The sequence below is a fragment of the Bubalus bubalis genome, chromosome 16 (assembly GCF_019923935.1).
Source record: "Bubalus bubalis isolate 160015118507 breed Murrah chromosome 16, NDDB_SH_1, whole genome shotgun sequence".
Taxonomy (NCBI): domain Eukaryota; kingdom Metazoa; phylum Chordata; class Mammalia; order Artiodactyla; family Bovidae; genus Bubalus; species Bubalus bubalis.
The window spans coordinates 35,258,493-35,273,129 of NC_059172.1; the positions used below are offsets into that span (position 1 = coordinate 35,258,493).

The window sequence follows — 14,637 nt, forward strand, 5'->3', positions numbered from 1 at the left end:
AATCAGCAGCCTAAAAGATTGACAGATAACAGTATAATAACCACAAATCATTTTAAGGATTAAACATTAATATATTAACATGATTCAAAGTAATTTCCAAATCTGTATGAATAATGCCCCTACAAAGCAAGCATTAAGAAAAAAAAAACCTAATGTAAAAACATGACCTGCTATCTTTTCAATGTTGTATGTTTTTCTTCCCTTTAGGAGTTCATATTCTAATGGTAGAAAAATGGCTTCTTGGAACAATGTTACAACAGGCACTAATTCCAGTATTGGACAGGCACCTTCATTCTACCTCTCTGGGATTCCTGGCTGCGAGGATGTTCAACACTTATTTCCATCCCCTTTTGTGTGTTCTATTTGATTGGAATAGTGGGCAACTGTACAGTTCTTCACATCATCCACACTGACAAGAGTCTCCATGAGCCCATGTACTACTTCCTGGCCATGCTGTCCCTCACAGACATGGGCATGTGCATCTCCACCCTACCCACAGTACTGAGAACCTTCTGGTTTGATGCTAAGGAGATTGAGATGAATACTTGTGTAGCCCAGATGTATTTTATTCACACTTTTTCTCTAATGGAATCAGCTGTGCTCCTGGCCATGGCTTTTGACTGCTATGTTGCCATCTGCGATCCTTTGAGGTATTCCAGCAACCTTACCCCACAACGCATTGTCTACATAGGGGTCTTCATCGTATTCAGATGCTCCACTCTCCTCCCTGTTGTTCTTGTTCGTATCCTCACATTTTCTTTCTGTCACTCCCATGTTCTCGCCCACTCCTTCTGCTTACATCAAGATGTCATCCAATTGGCCTGTTCTGACATCTCATTCAATGTTTTGTATGGCTTGTTTGTTCTTGCATTTTATTAGGGTGTAGATTCTCTAGGAATCCTTTTATCTTATGCTCTCATCCTCTGCTCTGTGTTGCACATTGCATCCCGGGGAGGGAAACTCAAAGCCCTCAGTACATGTGTCTCCCATATTTGTGCTGTGCTCATTCTATATATGCCAATGATAGGGTTGTCCTTAGTGCACCGTTTTGCAAAACATTCCTCTCCCATTATTCATATTACAATGGCAGATATTTACCTATTAGTTCCACCAGTTCTCAACCCAATTATTTATAGCATCAAGACAAAGCAGATTCGCCAAGGCTTCCTAGGAATATTATTATCCAAAAGGATAGGGCTTGCTCAAACTTAGATTCTCTGATATTTCAACTTTTACATCCATTGCCTTCATCCTAAAGATTAACCTGTTAGAAATTCTTGGACACATTTGGTATATAATAATTCCATGATAGTTCACAAATTCCACATGTCCCTTCAAGAAAAATATTTCAGTTTCTATCATTATTTCCTAGCTTTAAATCATCTCAAAACCCTTGTGTCAGGAGAAGTAGTAAGAGGGAATAATTTCATTCAAATATTTTATGAAGATATTTTCCATTCAAGTTTGAAGGGAAGTACAATTTTCTATGTTATAACTAAAATAGAGAAATTCACTGAACAATTCAATGGTAAAAGACATAATACACAGCAGAACTGATGTTGATAACTCATTACATTTTCTTTCCATTATGTCAAAGTAGACTTCACACTCCATATTTTGAGTCAAATTGTAAGCAAGTGGATGTTTAAATTTAGAGATGGCATAAATGAAACTATTGCATTTTTTTTTTTTGCTATTATTTTATTTTTTAATATAAATTTATTTATTTTAATTGGAGGTTAATTACTTTACAGTATTGTATTGGTTTTGCCATACATCAACATGAATCCGCCACAGGTATACACGTGTTCCCCATCCCGAACCCCCCTCACTCCTCCCTTCCCGTACCATCCCTCTGGGCATTTCTTTATTTTCTTTACTCCTTTTGAAATGATTGTCAGAAAAAAATCTGGGCGATGAATAAAGTTAGTTTTATCCAATGGAGAAAACTAGAAGAGAAATCCAAATTCTACAATAGAGGGAATCTATATTCATGAAGTGTAGTGAAAACATCAAAATCCCTTGGTCAGCATACACTCCTATTAGGTGTAATATCTCATGTATAGAGCTTTAAACAAACATAGAGCAAGAGAGAACCTTTCCCCCCATCACCATAAACTGTAATTGTCTGAGGATCTTGCTGTCTTACACAATTCCTTAGGATATAAGAGGAAACAAGTTTTCAACACCCAAGATTAAAGTATATATTCTAATGGGAAAATAGAAATGGATCTAAGGTAGTTAGAAAGAGGGCTCAAAGAGAACACATTTGTTTTGTACAAATACTATTTTTAATCACCCTCAAAGACCCCCCCTTGGTTAAATAAAGGGAAGCTGAAAAACATAATAAACACATTTTTTTCAGAATTATTTCTAGATACTCTGAAAAGAAAGAATACATAAGATGATTTTAAAAATTAAAACTATTAGGAATCATAGTTTAAAAAATTCATTTAGAAAGTAAACCAGCTCAGGGAACAGAATAAAAACAAAAATAAAAAACAAACTCTGCAGTTCCAAGTGAATTGAAAACAGAAAAAAAAAATCTGTGAAAATTATGTTAACATTAAATCAGATATGAATGTAGATTTTATAGCAAAGGGATCCACTGAACTGTGTTCAACTGTGTTGAAAAACTAAATATGCAAAGATTTACCTGACGCTTTCTCTCTTACACTTGGGCAACTATCATTTCTGAGATGACTCCCCCATTGTGGGAGAAAAAAGATTTTTTCATTTGATTAACCAAAAAATGAACATCAGGCTTCCTGTAAAAAATGGGAAAAAATTACACACATTAGAACTTCAACATATATTAAGTTGGCCAATAGTGATAGTGATGGTGATAAACACAAAGACAGAGATAGAAAGTAAAAGAGGCACACATATGTATATGAGGTAGACACCTCTCCTTTGTCTTAATTAAGGTTCTGTCAGGAAAAAAATAAAATTGTTCTCAAACTGGATAATATGAAGACTTTGATACAGGCATCAGGGGTCATCGAAAATATGTGGACAAGATTTGGTAAAACCAAGAAGAAATATTTTTATACATATTTTATAAATATATCATTGATGTAGATAGTACTACAGAAGGGAATTAGATGCCAATGTTAGTCCTGAAGTGGCAAGGGAAGAAAATTTTTTACCAGGACATGGGAAGGACAGCATGTGGAGAAGGACACCCAGCATGAGCTTTCCCTTTCTGTAGAAAGATGCAGCCACCATGAGGAAGCCACAGTGAGGGTTGTTGGGGAGTCAAAGGGGTAAACATTCCAACTGTATCTTGCTTCCTGCATTTCCATTAGCAATCAAGTCAAACCAGAAGTCAGAGAGCAAAGGGACCTTTGATTTAGCTCACTGTGGTCAAGGCAGAGCAGAGCAGATCTGGAAAACAGCCTAAGGATGCCCTTTGGCAAGCAGTCTGCCTTTCATATTTGTATCTGCTCTCAACTACACATGTATAGTTCAGGCTTTGTGGTCTCTGTAGTGCTTTATCTTGTAGTTGTAAATGTGAATATTTGTAAATCATTTTCTAGCCATTAGAGTGAATCATTCAAAATTGAGCTTATGATCTTGGTTGTCAAAGAATTTAACAATGAGAGATGAAATTGCTTTTTTAAAAAAATTTGTTCCTATGTTTTTTACATGACAAATATACAGACCATATAGTAAAGGAGTATGGTTTCACTGACTAATAACAATCCTCTAAATCTGAGATCTTTTAACATATCCAACTTGAATGATGTCAAAGTGATTTAAATTGTGCTCAGTTGTTCAGTTATGTCTGACTGTTTGCGACTCCATGAACTTTAACCCACCCACCCAGGCTCCTCTGTCCATGGGATTTTCCAGACAATAATACTGTAGTGGGTTGCCATTTCCTTCTCCAATGATTTAAGTTAATATTACAAAAAGCTAAGTGTAAGGATATTTCTGAGGCATCCCATGCCAGTGAAGGAAGTAAGTTCAAATCATTTCTCTGGTAATTTCACAAGATATTGGAAGATGGAAGTGTGAAGGTTTTTCTAGTGGTGGGATAGAAATAGCCTCTTATTTTCATGGACTGTTATTGGATGGTGAATTTATTTTAATAACTGAGTAAATATTATTTATGAGAACTATTACTTCTGTTGTAGTAATTACTTGTATTTTTCAACTCCTGAAAAAGCTAATTGTCAATTAGTATCTTAAATATAACAGTACAGGAAGATTAGCAAGCTATGACATGTGTAGTTAGCAATATCTTATTTGAGTGAATCAATGATAGATTTGTTAAGATTTAAATTAGTATTACAAGGTTCAAAACCAGAGTCAAAAAAGATTAACAGTAAAACACATTTTTAAAAGAAATTCCTGTACTAAACAGTTAGAAATTAGTATTTTTTATGACAGTTTTATTCACCCTGAGAGGAGATTTCTTATCATTCAGTAATCCATATGCCAACTCTGCTACATAGCTTAATCACCAGTAGACATTTAGAAGTTAAAATTGTTGACAGACATATGACCCTTCATTCATTGAATGAAAGCATCTATACATAATCAAATCAAATTTATACAATCCCTTTCATCAGTAAAAACTATGGCACAGAGAATCACACTTGGCATTATTGCTTATGATCTTTAAAATGGGTTTCTTTTTTCATTGTGGTTTTAAGGTTACAGCAAATTTGAGTGAAAGCGAAGGAGATTTCCCATATATTCTTTATTACAATAGTTTTGAAGGAAACTACTCACACAAGTAAGTTTCATTTTTATCTAGTATGTGGTAACAGTACCAACTTAGAGCCATTTCCACCTCTGTGTCCTGAATAAGTTCTCATTGGCTACACCATGGCTAACAACCTTTACTACTCTACCGTATTCTGGGTACAAATTAGTATTTCATCTCATGTTGCACTACCTACTTTGTTCCAGACATTGAAATGATAAATACTTGAGACTCTCTGTAGCCTTCTTGCCTTTGAATTTCCAAACTGCAATATCTGGAATGATAAAGGGAGGATTGGAGGAAGGGCTATAAACTAAAATAGTGTCAGTGACAGGGTTACAGGCACAGTCTTGCATTTCTCAGGGAGACTCATATCTCTAAGGATTAGAGGAAGACTTATTAACTCATGCATCTTGCTTTGAGAATTAAAACAATCTCTCATGCAAAGAGGAACTATTCTACCAAGTAGGTAAGGACTGGGAAAAGTAAGAGCGGGAAGTAATAGAAAAACACAAATTGGGGCTTGAGAGACAAGAGAGAGAAGGGCAGACACCCAAAGTGTGAGAAGAAACACCAAGGGAATGGTTCAAGAAGGGAAAGATTCTTAGTTTATTAGAGGATATCCTTTCTCCAGATATCTTTATTATTCATACCCTGTACAAAGCATTCAAGCCAGACTCAGAGTTTTCAGATAGGACTTGCCTAATATACCCTAGACTTGCATGACATGTGGTCTGCTTTCTGTTGGTGGACATGATTGCTTACACAGGATGAAGGACTATTATCAGACATAACAAAGAGGAATTCCAGAATATGAGTGGGATTACACCAGATAACCTTTGAGGTCCCTTCTAATCCTGCTGCTGCTGCTGCTAAGTCACTTTAGTCGTGTCCGACTTGGTGCGACCCCATAGATGGCAGCCCACCAGGCTCCCCCGTCCCTGGGATTCTCCAGGCAAGAACACTGGAGTGGGTTGCCATTTCCTTCTCCAATGCATGAAAGTGAAACCTGAAAGTGAAGTCGCTTATTACCAGTTATTTTAAATATGAAATTAATTATGGTCTAAATTCACATTAAGACCTTCAGATTTCTGAGTTTATAAACTAACTCCACAAACTCCATCCTCCTCTTCTGGAGATGTGGAAGATACCATAAGGCAATGTGAATGCATTTAAAATTGTAAGATCAGGAACAATAGGAATTGGATTATCAAAATGAACAGTTACTACCTGAAGGGGGTTGTGAAATAACAGACCAGATTATAGTGAATATGGAATACAATGGATATTTATGTCATGGTAATTTCAGAATGCTAATATCTCAAAGTCCTAATTCACTGAAGTCCCAAAGATCTCATGCTTACTCTTGATGAGACTTCTCATTCTATCCTGGACTCAGTTTTTGTTGTTGCTTTTTTCAAATCTGGCACTGAATAAAATGAGAAGTGTATGTGGTGTCATAATGATCAGAGGAGTTTCTGGATAGAAAAAAAAATAATTAAGAAGCAATTCATTAATGAATTGGCTATACTGCCTACACTGAAATTTACTGAATGAAAAGGAAATGAAACTGATACAATTCACTTTCTACTTCTCAGGCCACCTAAGTCACTTGTGAGATGGTTGTTCATGATGGTTTCCTCTAAAGGAGGATACTTCATAGTCTCCCCATATATTCCTCCTCCCATTATACTTTAAACAACTCTTGTTGGTGTTACTGTTGTCATCATCATTGTTGTCATTATCATCATCATCCGGAAGGCTCTTTGCTGAGTATTTTACACACAATATATCTTTTACCTTAGCACATCCTTTCAAATTGTTACTTTCTTCAGATCAGAGAGGAGGCAGTTTTGGTACAGAGAGAAGAAAAGGTGATTTGGTCAAAATTAAACTGAGCACAGCACTGAAACCAGAATACAGCCTAGGTTAAAGTGATTGCAGAAGGAGAGAAACATTCTAAATAAGGAAGATGTTGAATAACTGTCTCCTTAAAATCTCAGTGAAGAGGCAGTAAGACGACAAAAGACGTACTAGGATGAGGTATCTTCCCAGTTTTCAATTAAACTTCATGTTTACTCCTTTTTGATGATTCAGAGAAACCTTGTGAAATCAGAAAAAGTGTCTGAATTGAGCAGGCAGTGAAATGAAAACCAGATTTCTAAAGTTGGATTATGGTGTAGAAATTGGAAAAAGATCAACAAAAGAAGAGATAATTTTGGAAAATCTGGGCATTAAAGGTAATAATTAGTGCAGGTGTAGACAGGAAGATGAAGTAGATAGGAATTTGGGGAGTTAAATTGCAGGGCTGTAAGAGGAATCAGTTCATACTATGTGTGTGTGTAGAACTTAATTGTAATAAGAGTTAAAAAGCCTGAAATTTTTTCTGTAATATACATATTTGGTGTCTTGCTTATGAATCTTTCATTTCCTAGAAAGTTATTAAACATCCAAGGGAAGAATCTTTTGCAGTCAGGGTTTATTTACATGTAACTAGAGGAGACTGCAGTCTTTTCAGGTGACTCAATGGTAACGCATCCTCTTACCAATGCAGGAGACATAGGTTTGATCCCTAGGTCAGGAAATTCCCCTGAAGGGGAACATGGCAACCCACTCCAGTATTCTTGCCTGGAAAATCCCATGGACAGAGCCTGGTATGCCCTAGTCCATGAGGTCACAAAAGAGTCGACCCTGACTTAGCAACTAAAATAACAACAGCAAGAGGAGACTGAGAGGATTTGATCTCCCAAAAGCCAAAGTAGACTTTCCAAGATAGCATGATGACAGTTTATTAATTTACAGTTAGAGGCAATCTGTCCCATGGATTAGAATTTTGGTAAGCATGGATGCTTCTCAAGAGAAGGGCAAGTGAAGGTCATCTTCTTACTTCAGAGGCATTGCTATTGACTACAGAAGAAGTACTGGAATCTAACAGGTGAAAATATATTAACTCATTCATCCAAGTATAAAATATTTAGTGTCAAGGTTAGGCACAGTAGGCTTTTTTTTTTTTTTGGTCATTCAATCTGTTTGTTATTTTGTTTTTTCTTGATTTTGCTATGAATCATGATTTTCTACTCAATCTTTCCCCAATCCCTATATATCTATTATTTTGCCTTTTCTTTTCTTTTTCTTTTTTTTTTTTTTGCAGCTAGAACCTCTCTCTAAATAATAAATCAGTTCCTAAACATAGTAGGAGGAAGGTTTGGAATCTTTAAATGCAGAGTCAGTTAATTATTATTTGCTTATATTACATTAAAAATTACATATTTATACTTTTTAAAAATCATACATTCTTCTGTCTATCCTAACTTATGTTTAGCTCTTGGGGATACTAGTCTGAGACTAAATTGATATTAGAGTTGATTTTCACTTGGTACCAACCCTGTGGCATCACTTACATAGCCAGAGATAGGTTAGCAAGAGCAAAATCTATGCTGATCAATACTTACCTGAATTCTGTAATATGCTTTGCGTGGTGTTCTAGTATTACTGGAAAATCTATGAAGCTAATACAGGAAAGCCATTTCATGTAAGTCATGGCCAAGGTCATTTTTTTTTTTTAAGAAAATGTTCTAATGTATGACCAGTGACTCTGGTTGAGAATCTTCCTGAAGAAAAGTATGAAATTAAAGTAGTAGTCTAGAATGGGTTTTGTGTGTACTGTTCTGGGTAGTGTCTTTAGAAGGAGATTACCCATATTAATAGAACATGATAATATATTTGCATTTGAGAAGAAGAAGGAAAGATTCCTGTGGTTATAAAAGTGGATGTTTTACTTAACGGACAACACTCAGCAAAGAAATGAAGAATGACAAAGCAAAACTGTGAGGGTAAATCTAGGAGTGATTATAGGACAGACTGAAGTTTTGTTTTGTTTTTGTGACACAGGTGCTGAACTTCTCATTTGTTCCCCCTCTGGACTGTGATTGTGAATCTGGATTGTGGTTTAACAGTAAGCCCTATGGCAATTGTAAACTCCAGCAATATCCTCTCCTCCACCTTCTATCTCACAGGTATCCCTGGATATGAGGAATTTCACCACTGGATTTCCATTCCATTCTGTCTCCTCTACCTTGTTGGAATCATGGGCAACTGTACTATCCTACATATTGTCTGGACAGACCCCAGGCTCCATGAGCCCATGTACTACTTCTTGGCCATGCTTTCTCTCACTGACATGGGCATGTCCTTGCCCACAATGATATCACTGTTCAGGGTGCTGTGGTCCATATCCAGGGAGATCCAGTTCAATACCTGTGTAGTCCAAATGTTTTTCATTCACACTTTCTCCTTCACTGAATCATCTGTGCTCTTGGCCATGGCCCTTGACCGATATGTGGCCATCTGCCACCCACTAAGATATGCCATCATTCTCACTCCTACACTTGTTACTAAAATTGGAATTGCAGCCCTGCTTAGAAGTGCCCTTCCTGTGATTCCACTTCTCGCCCGGCTGGCCTTCTTTCCCTTCTGCCATTCTCACACACTTTCTCATTCTTACTGTCTGCACCAGGACATGATCCGCCTTGCTTGTGCTGACACCAAGTTTAACGTTATGTATGGAATGGTTCTGATCACTTTGCTGTGGGGAATGGACTCTCTGGGCATTTTTGTGTCTTATGTTTTCATCCTTCACTCAGTATTAAAAATTTCATCTCAGGAGGGGAGATTAAAGGCCCTCAACACATGTGCATCCCACATCTGTGCTGTACTTATTCTTTATGTGCCTATGATTGGGCTCTCTATTGTCCATCGTTTTGCCAAACACTCATCCCCTCTCATCCACATCTTCATGGCTCATATCTACCTGCTAGTTCCACCTGTGCTCAACCCAGTCATCTATAGTGTGAAGACCAAGCATATCCGCCAAGGAATTCGCAACCTGCTTTCCCCCCTAAAACTCAGTTCTTCTGTGATGTAGACATGTCCTCTACACAGTGATGACATGAACATTAAGTTTGTAAATATATAGTGATTTGTCTGCTCTCTATGTTGGCACCAGAGTTACCAATAAAAGATTACTTAAAAAAAAAAAAAAAAAGCTGAAATAGCTCTGACAGTACATTGTGAAAAATCCTAAAGGAGAGAATTGGTGTCTACTGGATTTATAATAGACTGACAACACGAACTTCCTAAATTCCCTCTAGAGAAAGGCAATGCCAAAGAATGCTCAAACTACTGCACAATTGCACTCATCTCACATGCTAGTAAAGTAATGCTCAAAATTCTCCAAGCCAGGCTTCAGCAATATGTGAACGGTGAACCTCCTGATGTTCAAGCTGGTTTTAGAAAAGGCAGAGGAACCAGAGATCAAATTGCCAACATCTGCTGGATCATGACAAAGCAAGAGAGTTCCAGAAAAACATCTATTTCTGCTTTATTGACACTGCTAAAGCCTTTGACTGTGTGGATCACAATAAACTGTGGAAAATTCTGAAAGAGATGGGAATACCAGACCACCTGATCTACCTCTTGAGAAATTTGTATGCAGATCAGGAAGCAACAGTTAGAACTGGACATGGAACAACAGACTGGTTCCAAATAGGAAAAGGAGTTCGTCAAGGCTGTATATTGTCACCCTGTTTATTTAACTTATATGCAGAGTACATCATGAGAAACGCTGGACTGGAAGAAACACAAGCTGGAATCAAGATTGCCAGGAGAAATATCAATAACCTCAGATATGCAGATGACACCACCCTTATGGCAGAAAGTGAAGAGGAACTACAAAGCCTCTTGAAGAAAGTGAAAGAGGAGAGTGAAAAAGTTGGCTTAAAGCTCAACATTCAGAAAATGAAGATCATGGCATCCAGTCCCATCATTTCATGGGAAATAGATGGGGAAACAGTGTCAGACTTTATTTTTCTGGGCTCCAAAATCACTACAGATGGTGACTGCAGCCATGAAATTAAAAGACGCTTACTCCTTGGAAGGAAAGTTATGACCAACCTAGATAGCATATTCAAAAGCAGAGACATTACTTTGCCAACAAAGGTTCATCTAGTCACGCTATGGTTTTTCCTGTGGTCATGTATGAATGTGAGAGTTGGGCTGTGAAGAAGGCTGAGCACCGAAGGATTGATGCTTTTGAACTGTGGTGTTGGAGAAGACTCTTGAGAGTCCCTTGGACTGCAAGGAGATCCAACCAGTCCATTCTGAAGGAGATCAGCCCTGGGATTTCTTTGGAAGGAATGATGCTAAAGCTGAAACTCCAGTCCTTTGGCCACCTTATGTGAAGAGTTGACTCATTGGAAAAGACTCTGATGCTGGGAGGGATTGGGGGCAAGAGGAGAAGGGGACAACAGAGGATGAGATGGCTGGATGGCATCACTGACTCGATGGACGTGAGTCTGAGTGAACTCCTTGAGTTGGTGAGGGATATGGAGGCCTGGTGTGCTGCAATTCATGGGGTTGCAAAGAGTCAGACACGACTGAGTGACTGATCTGATCTAATCTGATGAACGTGTTGAAGCGGAGTGTGTTGGAAATCACTTCCATCTGTGGTTTCTCATTTGTAATCCTATCCTGATTCAATGCTGATTGTCCATGAAGTTTTCCTTGATTATTCTAAACCCATATTTCTTTGCTTCTTGATACTCTATTTGTCAGAGAATCTTATATTACCTTTCTCATTATGTAAGTGTGTTTGTAAATCTACTTATGCTAACTTTATTAAAAATGGAAAAAAACTTTATCTTGATGTAAGAACATATTAGGTTTCAAAAAGGAAATTTTCAAACTTTATGGTCCATCAGCATCATCTTTTAAAATTTTACTCACATGTTCTGTTCTTTCTGAGGACATTTATTTTCATCAGGAATAGAAAGGGACAACTTTCATAGTTTTATTTAATTTTTAGAATTAATCTTACTCTTTCAGAAAGCCAAACTCAGTGATTTTTTATGTCCCTGAGATAATGTCATGTGATGCCAGTGATTATATAATCTACTGGATTAGATGTATCTAATAATAATTAAGGATATAGTATTTAAACATAAAAAAATCTAACTCACTGAGGTGTAGATACTTGTAAGTTTATAGTAGTAGGAAACAGGTAATACAGATCTCAATTTTTATCTAGAACTCTTTTCAATATATAAACTGTCTTCACTTTTCTCTGAAATTATTGAATGCATAGCTGTGCATAGAGTTGTATTAACAAACTTGCAAGTTTAATTGAAATGTCTTAGTTCAAATGTCTGTACTTACTGAAATAGAAGAAAGAAATGAAGCAAAAAATAAAACTTTAAGAATGCTTTGTAACTCCCAGTTTTTATATTGGTCTTAATGATAGGTAGTATATTTTCACAAATCTTATTCTGTTACTGTAGGAACTGTGTCTCAAGGATTTTGCTATCTGTGAAAATCAACATTATGTTTAGTGTAAAAGAGTCACTTAATAATTATTTAATGCATAAGTTATATAGAAGTGAATCAACCATTGAATAAAGACTGATTCATTTGGATTGGATTTTTTTTAATTTTATTTTATTTTTAAACTTTACAAAATTGTATTAGTTTTACCAAATATCAAAATGAATCTGCCACAGGTATACATGTGTTCCCCACCCTGAACCCTCCTCCCTCCTCCCTCCCCATACCATCTGTCTGGGTCGTCCCAGTGCACTAGCCCCAAGCATCCAGTATTGTGCATCGTACCTGGACTGGCAACTCGTTGGATTTAAAAAAAAAAAACTTGGAGTGAAAAATTTGACCTCCATGAACCTATATTTCCTATAATAAAACAAATCTTACTAACTTTAAATTATGATTTCAGATGTCAGGCATATGGAAAACACTCAGAATTTCCATTAGCTTATATCTTTTCCCTGGTTTTAATTCAGTTATGTCTGTTCCTATCTCTCTTTATCTTAATTATTTATTCTACTTCTAATTACCCCTCTCCTTTAGCACATTCACCTTGTCTGAAACATCAACAAATAAAAATAAAGATATGTGAACGTCAGACTTAGATAATATTCCCTGTAGTAAATAAGTAAAATAAAATTAATATGCAAAATAAAAAATGAGAAATGTGAACATTAATTTCATATGTACAAGTGACATTTAAATATTTATAGTCATCCTTCATATGATACCTTCAGATACAAAATGTATTTTTAATATTTTAATATTTTTAATTTTTTTTAATTTTACATTTTTAAAAAGATATGCTGATCATATCTTTCCTAATGCTTCTGCTCCTAAAAACGAAACATTTTAAGTTTTTTCCTTAACATATATTCAAACCATTGCATCTTAAATTTTGCATTTTGCATGCCAGTAAAATTATTCTAAATGAACATTTACATAGATAATCTAAGCTTTGAATTTACAAAATATCACGCTGTATACTAACTCTTGGAGAAGGAAATGGCAACCCACTCTGATATTCTTGCCTGGAAAATCCCATGGACAGAGCAGCATGGCTGGCTACAGTTCATGGGGTCGCAAAGAGTCAGATAAGACTGAGTGACTGAGCATATTCTAACTCTTACAGTGTATCATTAGTTACATGATTTTCATGAAATATATTTTACAAAAAACATTAGAAATACCTATTCTCAAAATTAAGATAATTCTTCCTAGAAGAATTTAGTTGGTGTAGAGGTGTTATTTTATTTATTTTTATTTTTAAATTAATTAATTAATTTATTTTAACTGGAGGACAATTACTTTACAATATTGTGGTGGTTTTTGCCATACATTGACATGAATCAGCCATGGGTAAACATGTGTCCCCCCATCCTGAATCCCCCTCCCACTCCCTCCCACCCTATCCCTTGGGTTGTCCCAGAGCACCAGCTTTGAGTGACCTGCTTCATGCATTGAACTTACACTGGTCATCTCTTTTACTTATGGTTGATATAAATGTTTCAATGCTGTTCTCTCATGTCGTCCCACCCTTACCTTCTCCCACACAGTCCAATAGCCTGTCTTTACATCTGTGTCTCTTTTGCTGTCTTGCATATAGGGTCACCATTACTGTCTTTCTAAATTCCATATATACGTGTTAATATACTGTATTGGTGTTTCTCTTTCTGGCTTACTTCACTCTGTATGGGCTTCCCTTATGGTTCAGCTGGTAAAGAATCCGCCTGCAATGTGGGAGACGTGGGTTTGATCCCTGGGTTGGGGAGATCCCCTGGAGAAGGGAAGGATTACCCACTCCAGTGTTCTGGCCTGGAGAATTCCATGGACTATACAATCCATGGAGTCGCAAAGACTCGGACATGACACTCTGTATAATAGGGTCCAGTTTCATCCACCTCATTAGAACTGACTCAAATTTGTTCATTTTTATAGCTGAGTACTATTCCATTGTGTATATGTACCACAGCTTCCTTATCCATTCATCTGTGGATAGACATCTAGGTTGCTTCTGTGTCTTAGCTATTGTAAACAGTGCTGTGTTGAACATTGAGGTACATGTGTCTCTTTCAATTCTGGTTTCCTTGTGTGTATGCCCAGCAGTAGGATTGCTGGGTCATATGGCAGTTCTATTTCCAGTTCTTTAAGGAATCTCCACACTGTTCTCCATAGTGGCTGTATTAGTTTGCATTCCCACCAACAATGTAAGAGGGTTCCCTTTTCTCTCTACCCTCTCCAGCACTTATTGCATGTAGACATTTTGATGGCTGTCATTCTGACCAGGGTGAGACAGTCCCTCATTGTGGTTTTAATTTGCATTTCTCTGATAATGAGTGATGTTGAACATCTTTTCATGTTTTCTTAGCCATCTGTATGTCTCCTTTGGAGAAAAGTCTGTTTAGTTCTTTGACCCATTTTTTGATTGGGTTATTTATTTTTCTTGTTTTGAGCTGCATGAGTTGCTTATATCTTTTGGAAATTAATTCTTTGTCAGTTGCTTCATTTGCTATTATTTTCTCTCATTCTGAAGGCTGCCTTTTCACTTTGCT

The 14,637-nt window shown here is 36.7% G+C and overlaps 1 protein-coding gene and 1 pseudogene across 1 annotated transcript; both read left to right on the forward strand.

The window, feature by feature from the left end:
• The first annotated feature begins 232 nt into the window (after positions 1-232).
• LOC123329637 lies at positions 233-1,486 on the forward strand (annotated as a pseudogene).
• A 7,142-nt stretch (positions 1,487-8,628) lies between these two features.
• LOC112579656 (olfactory receptor 51L1-like) lies at positions 8,629-9,984 on the forward strand. The gene has a single exon (XM_025266505.3). The coding sequence runs from the start codon at positions 8,679-8,681 to the stop codon at positions 9,636-9,638; it is 960 nt and encodes a 319-aa protein (XP_025122290.3). The 5' UTR covers positions 8,629-8,678; the 3' UTR covers positions 9,639-9,984.
• Positions 9,985-14,637: the final 4,653 nt, after the last annotated feature.

Bases quoted from the DNA above. Each gene is read 5' to 3' on its own strand.
- LOC112579656 (XM_025266505.3), top strand. From the start codon at position 8,679: ATGGCAATTGTAAACTCCAGCAATATCCTCTCCTCCACCTTCTATCTC.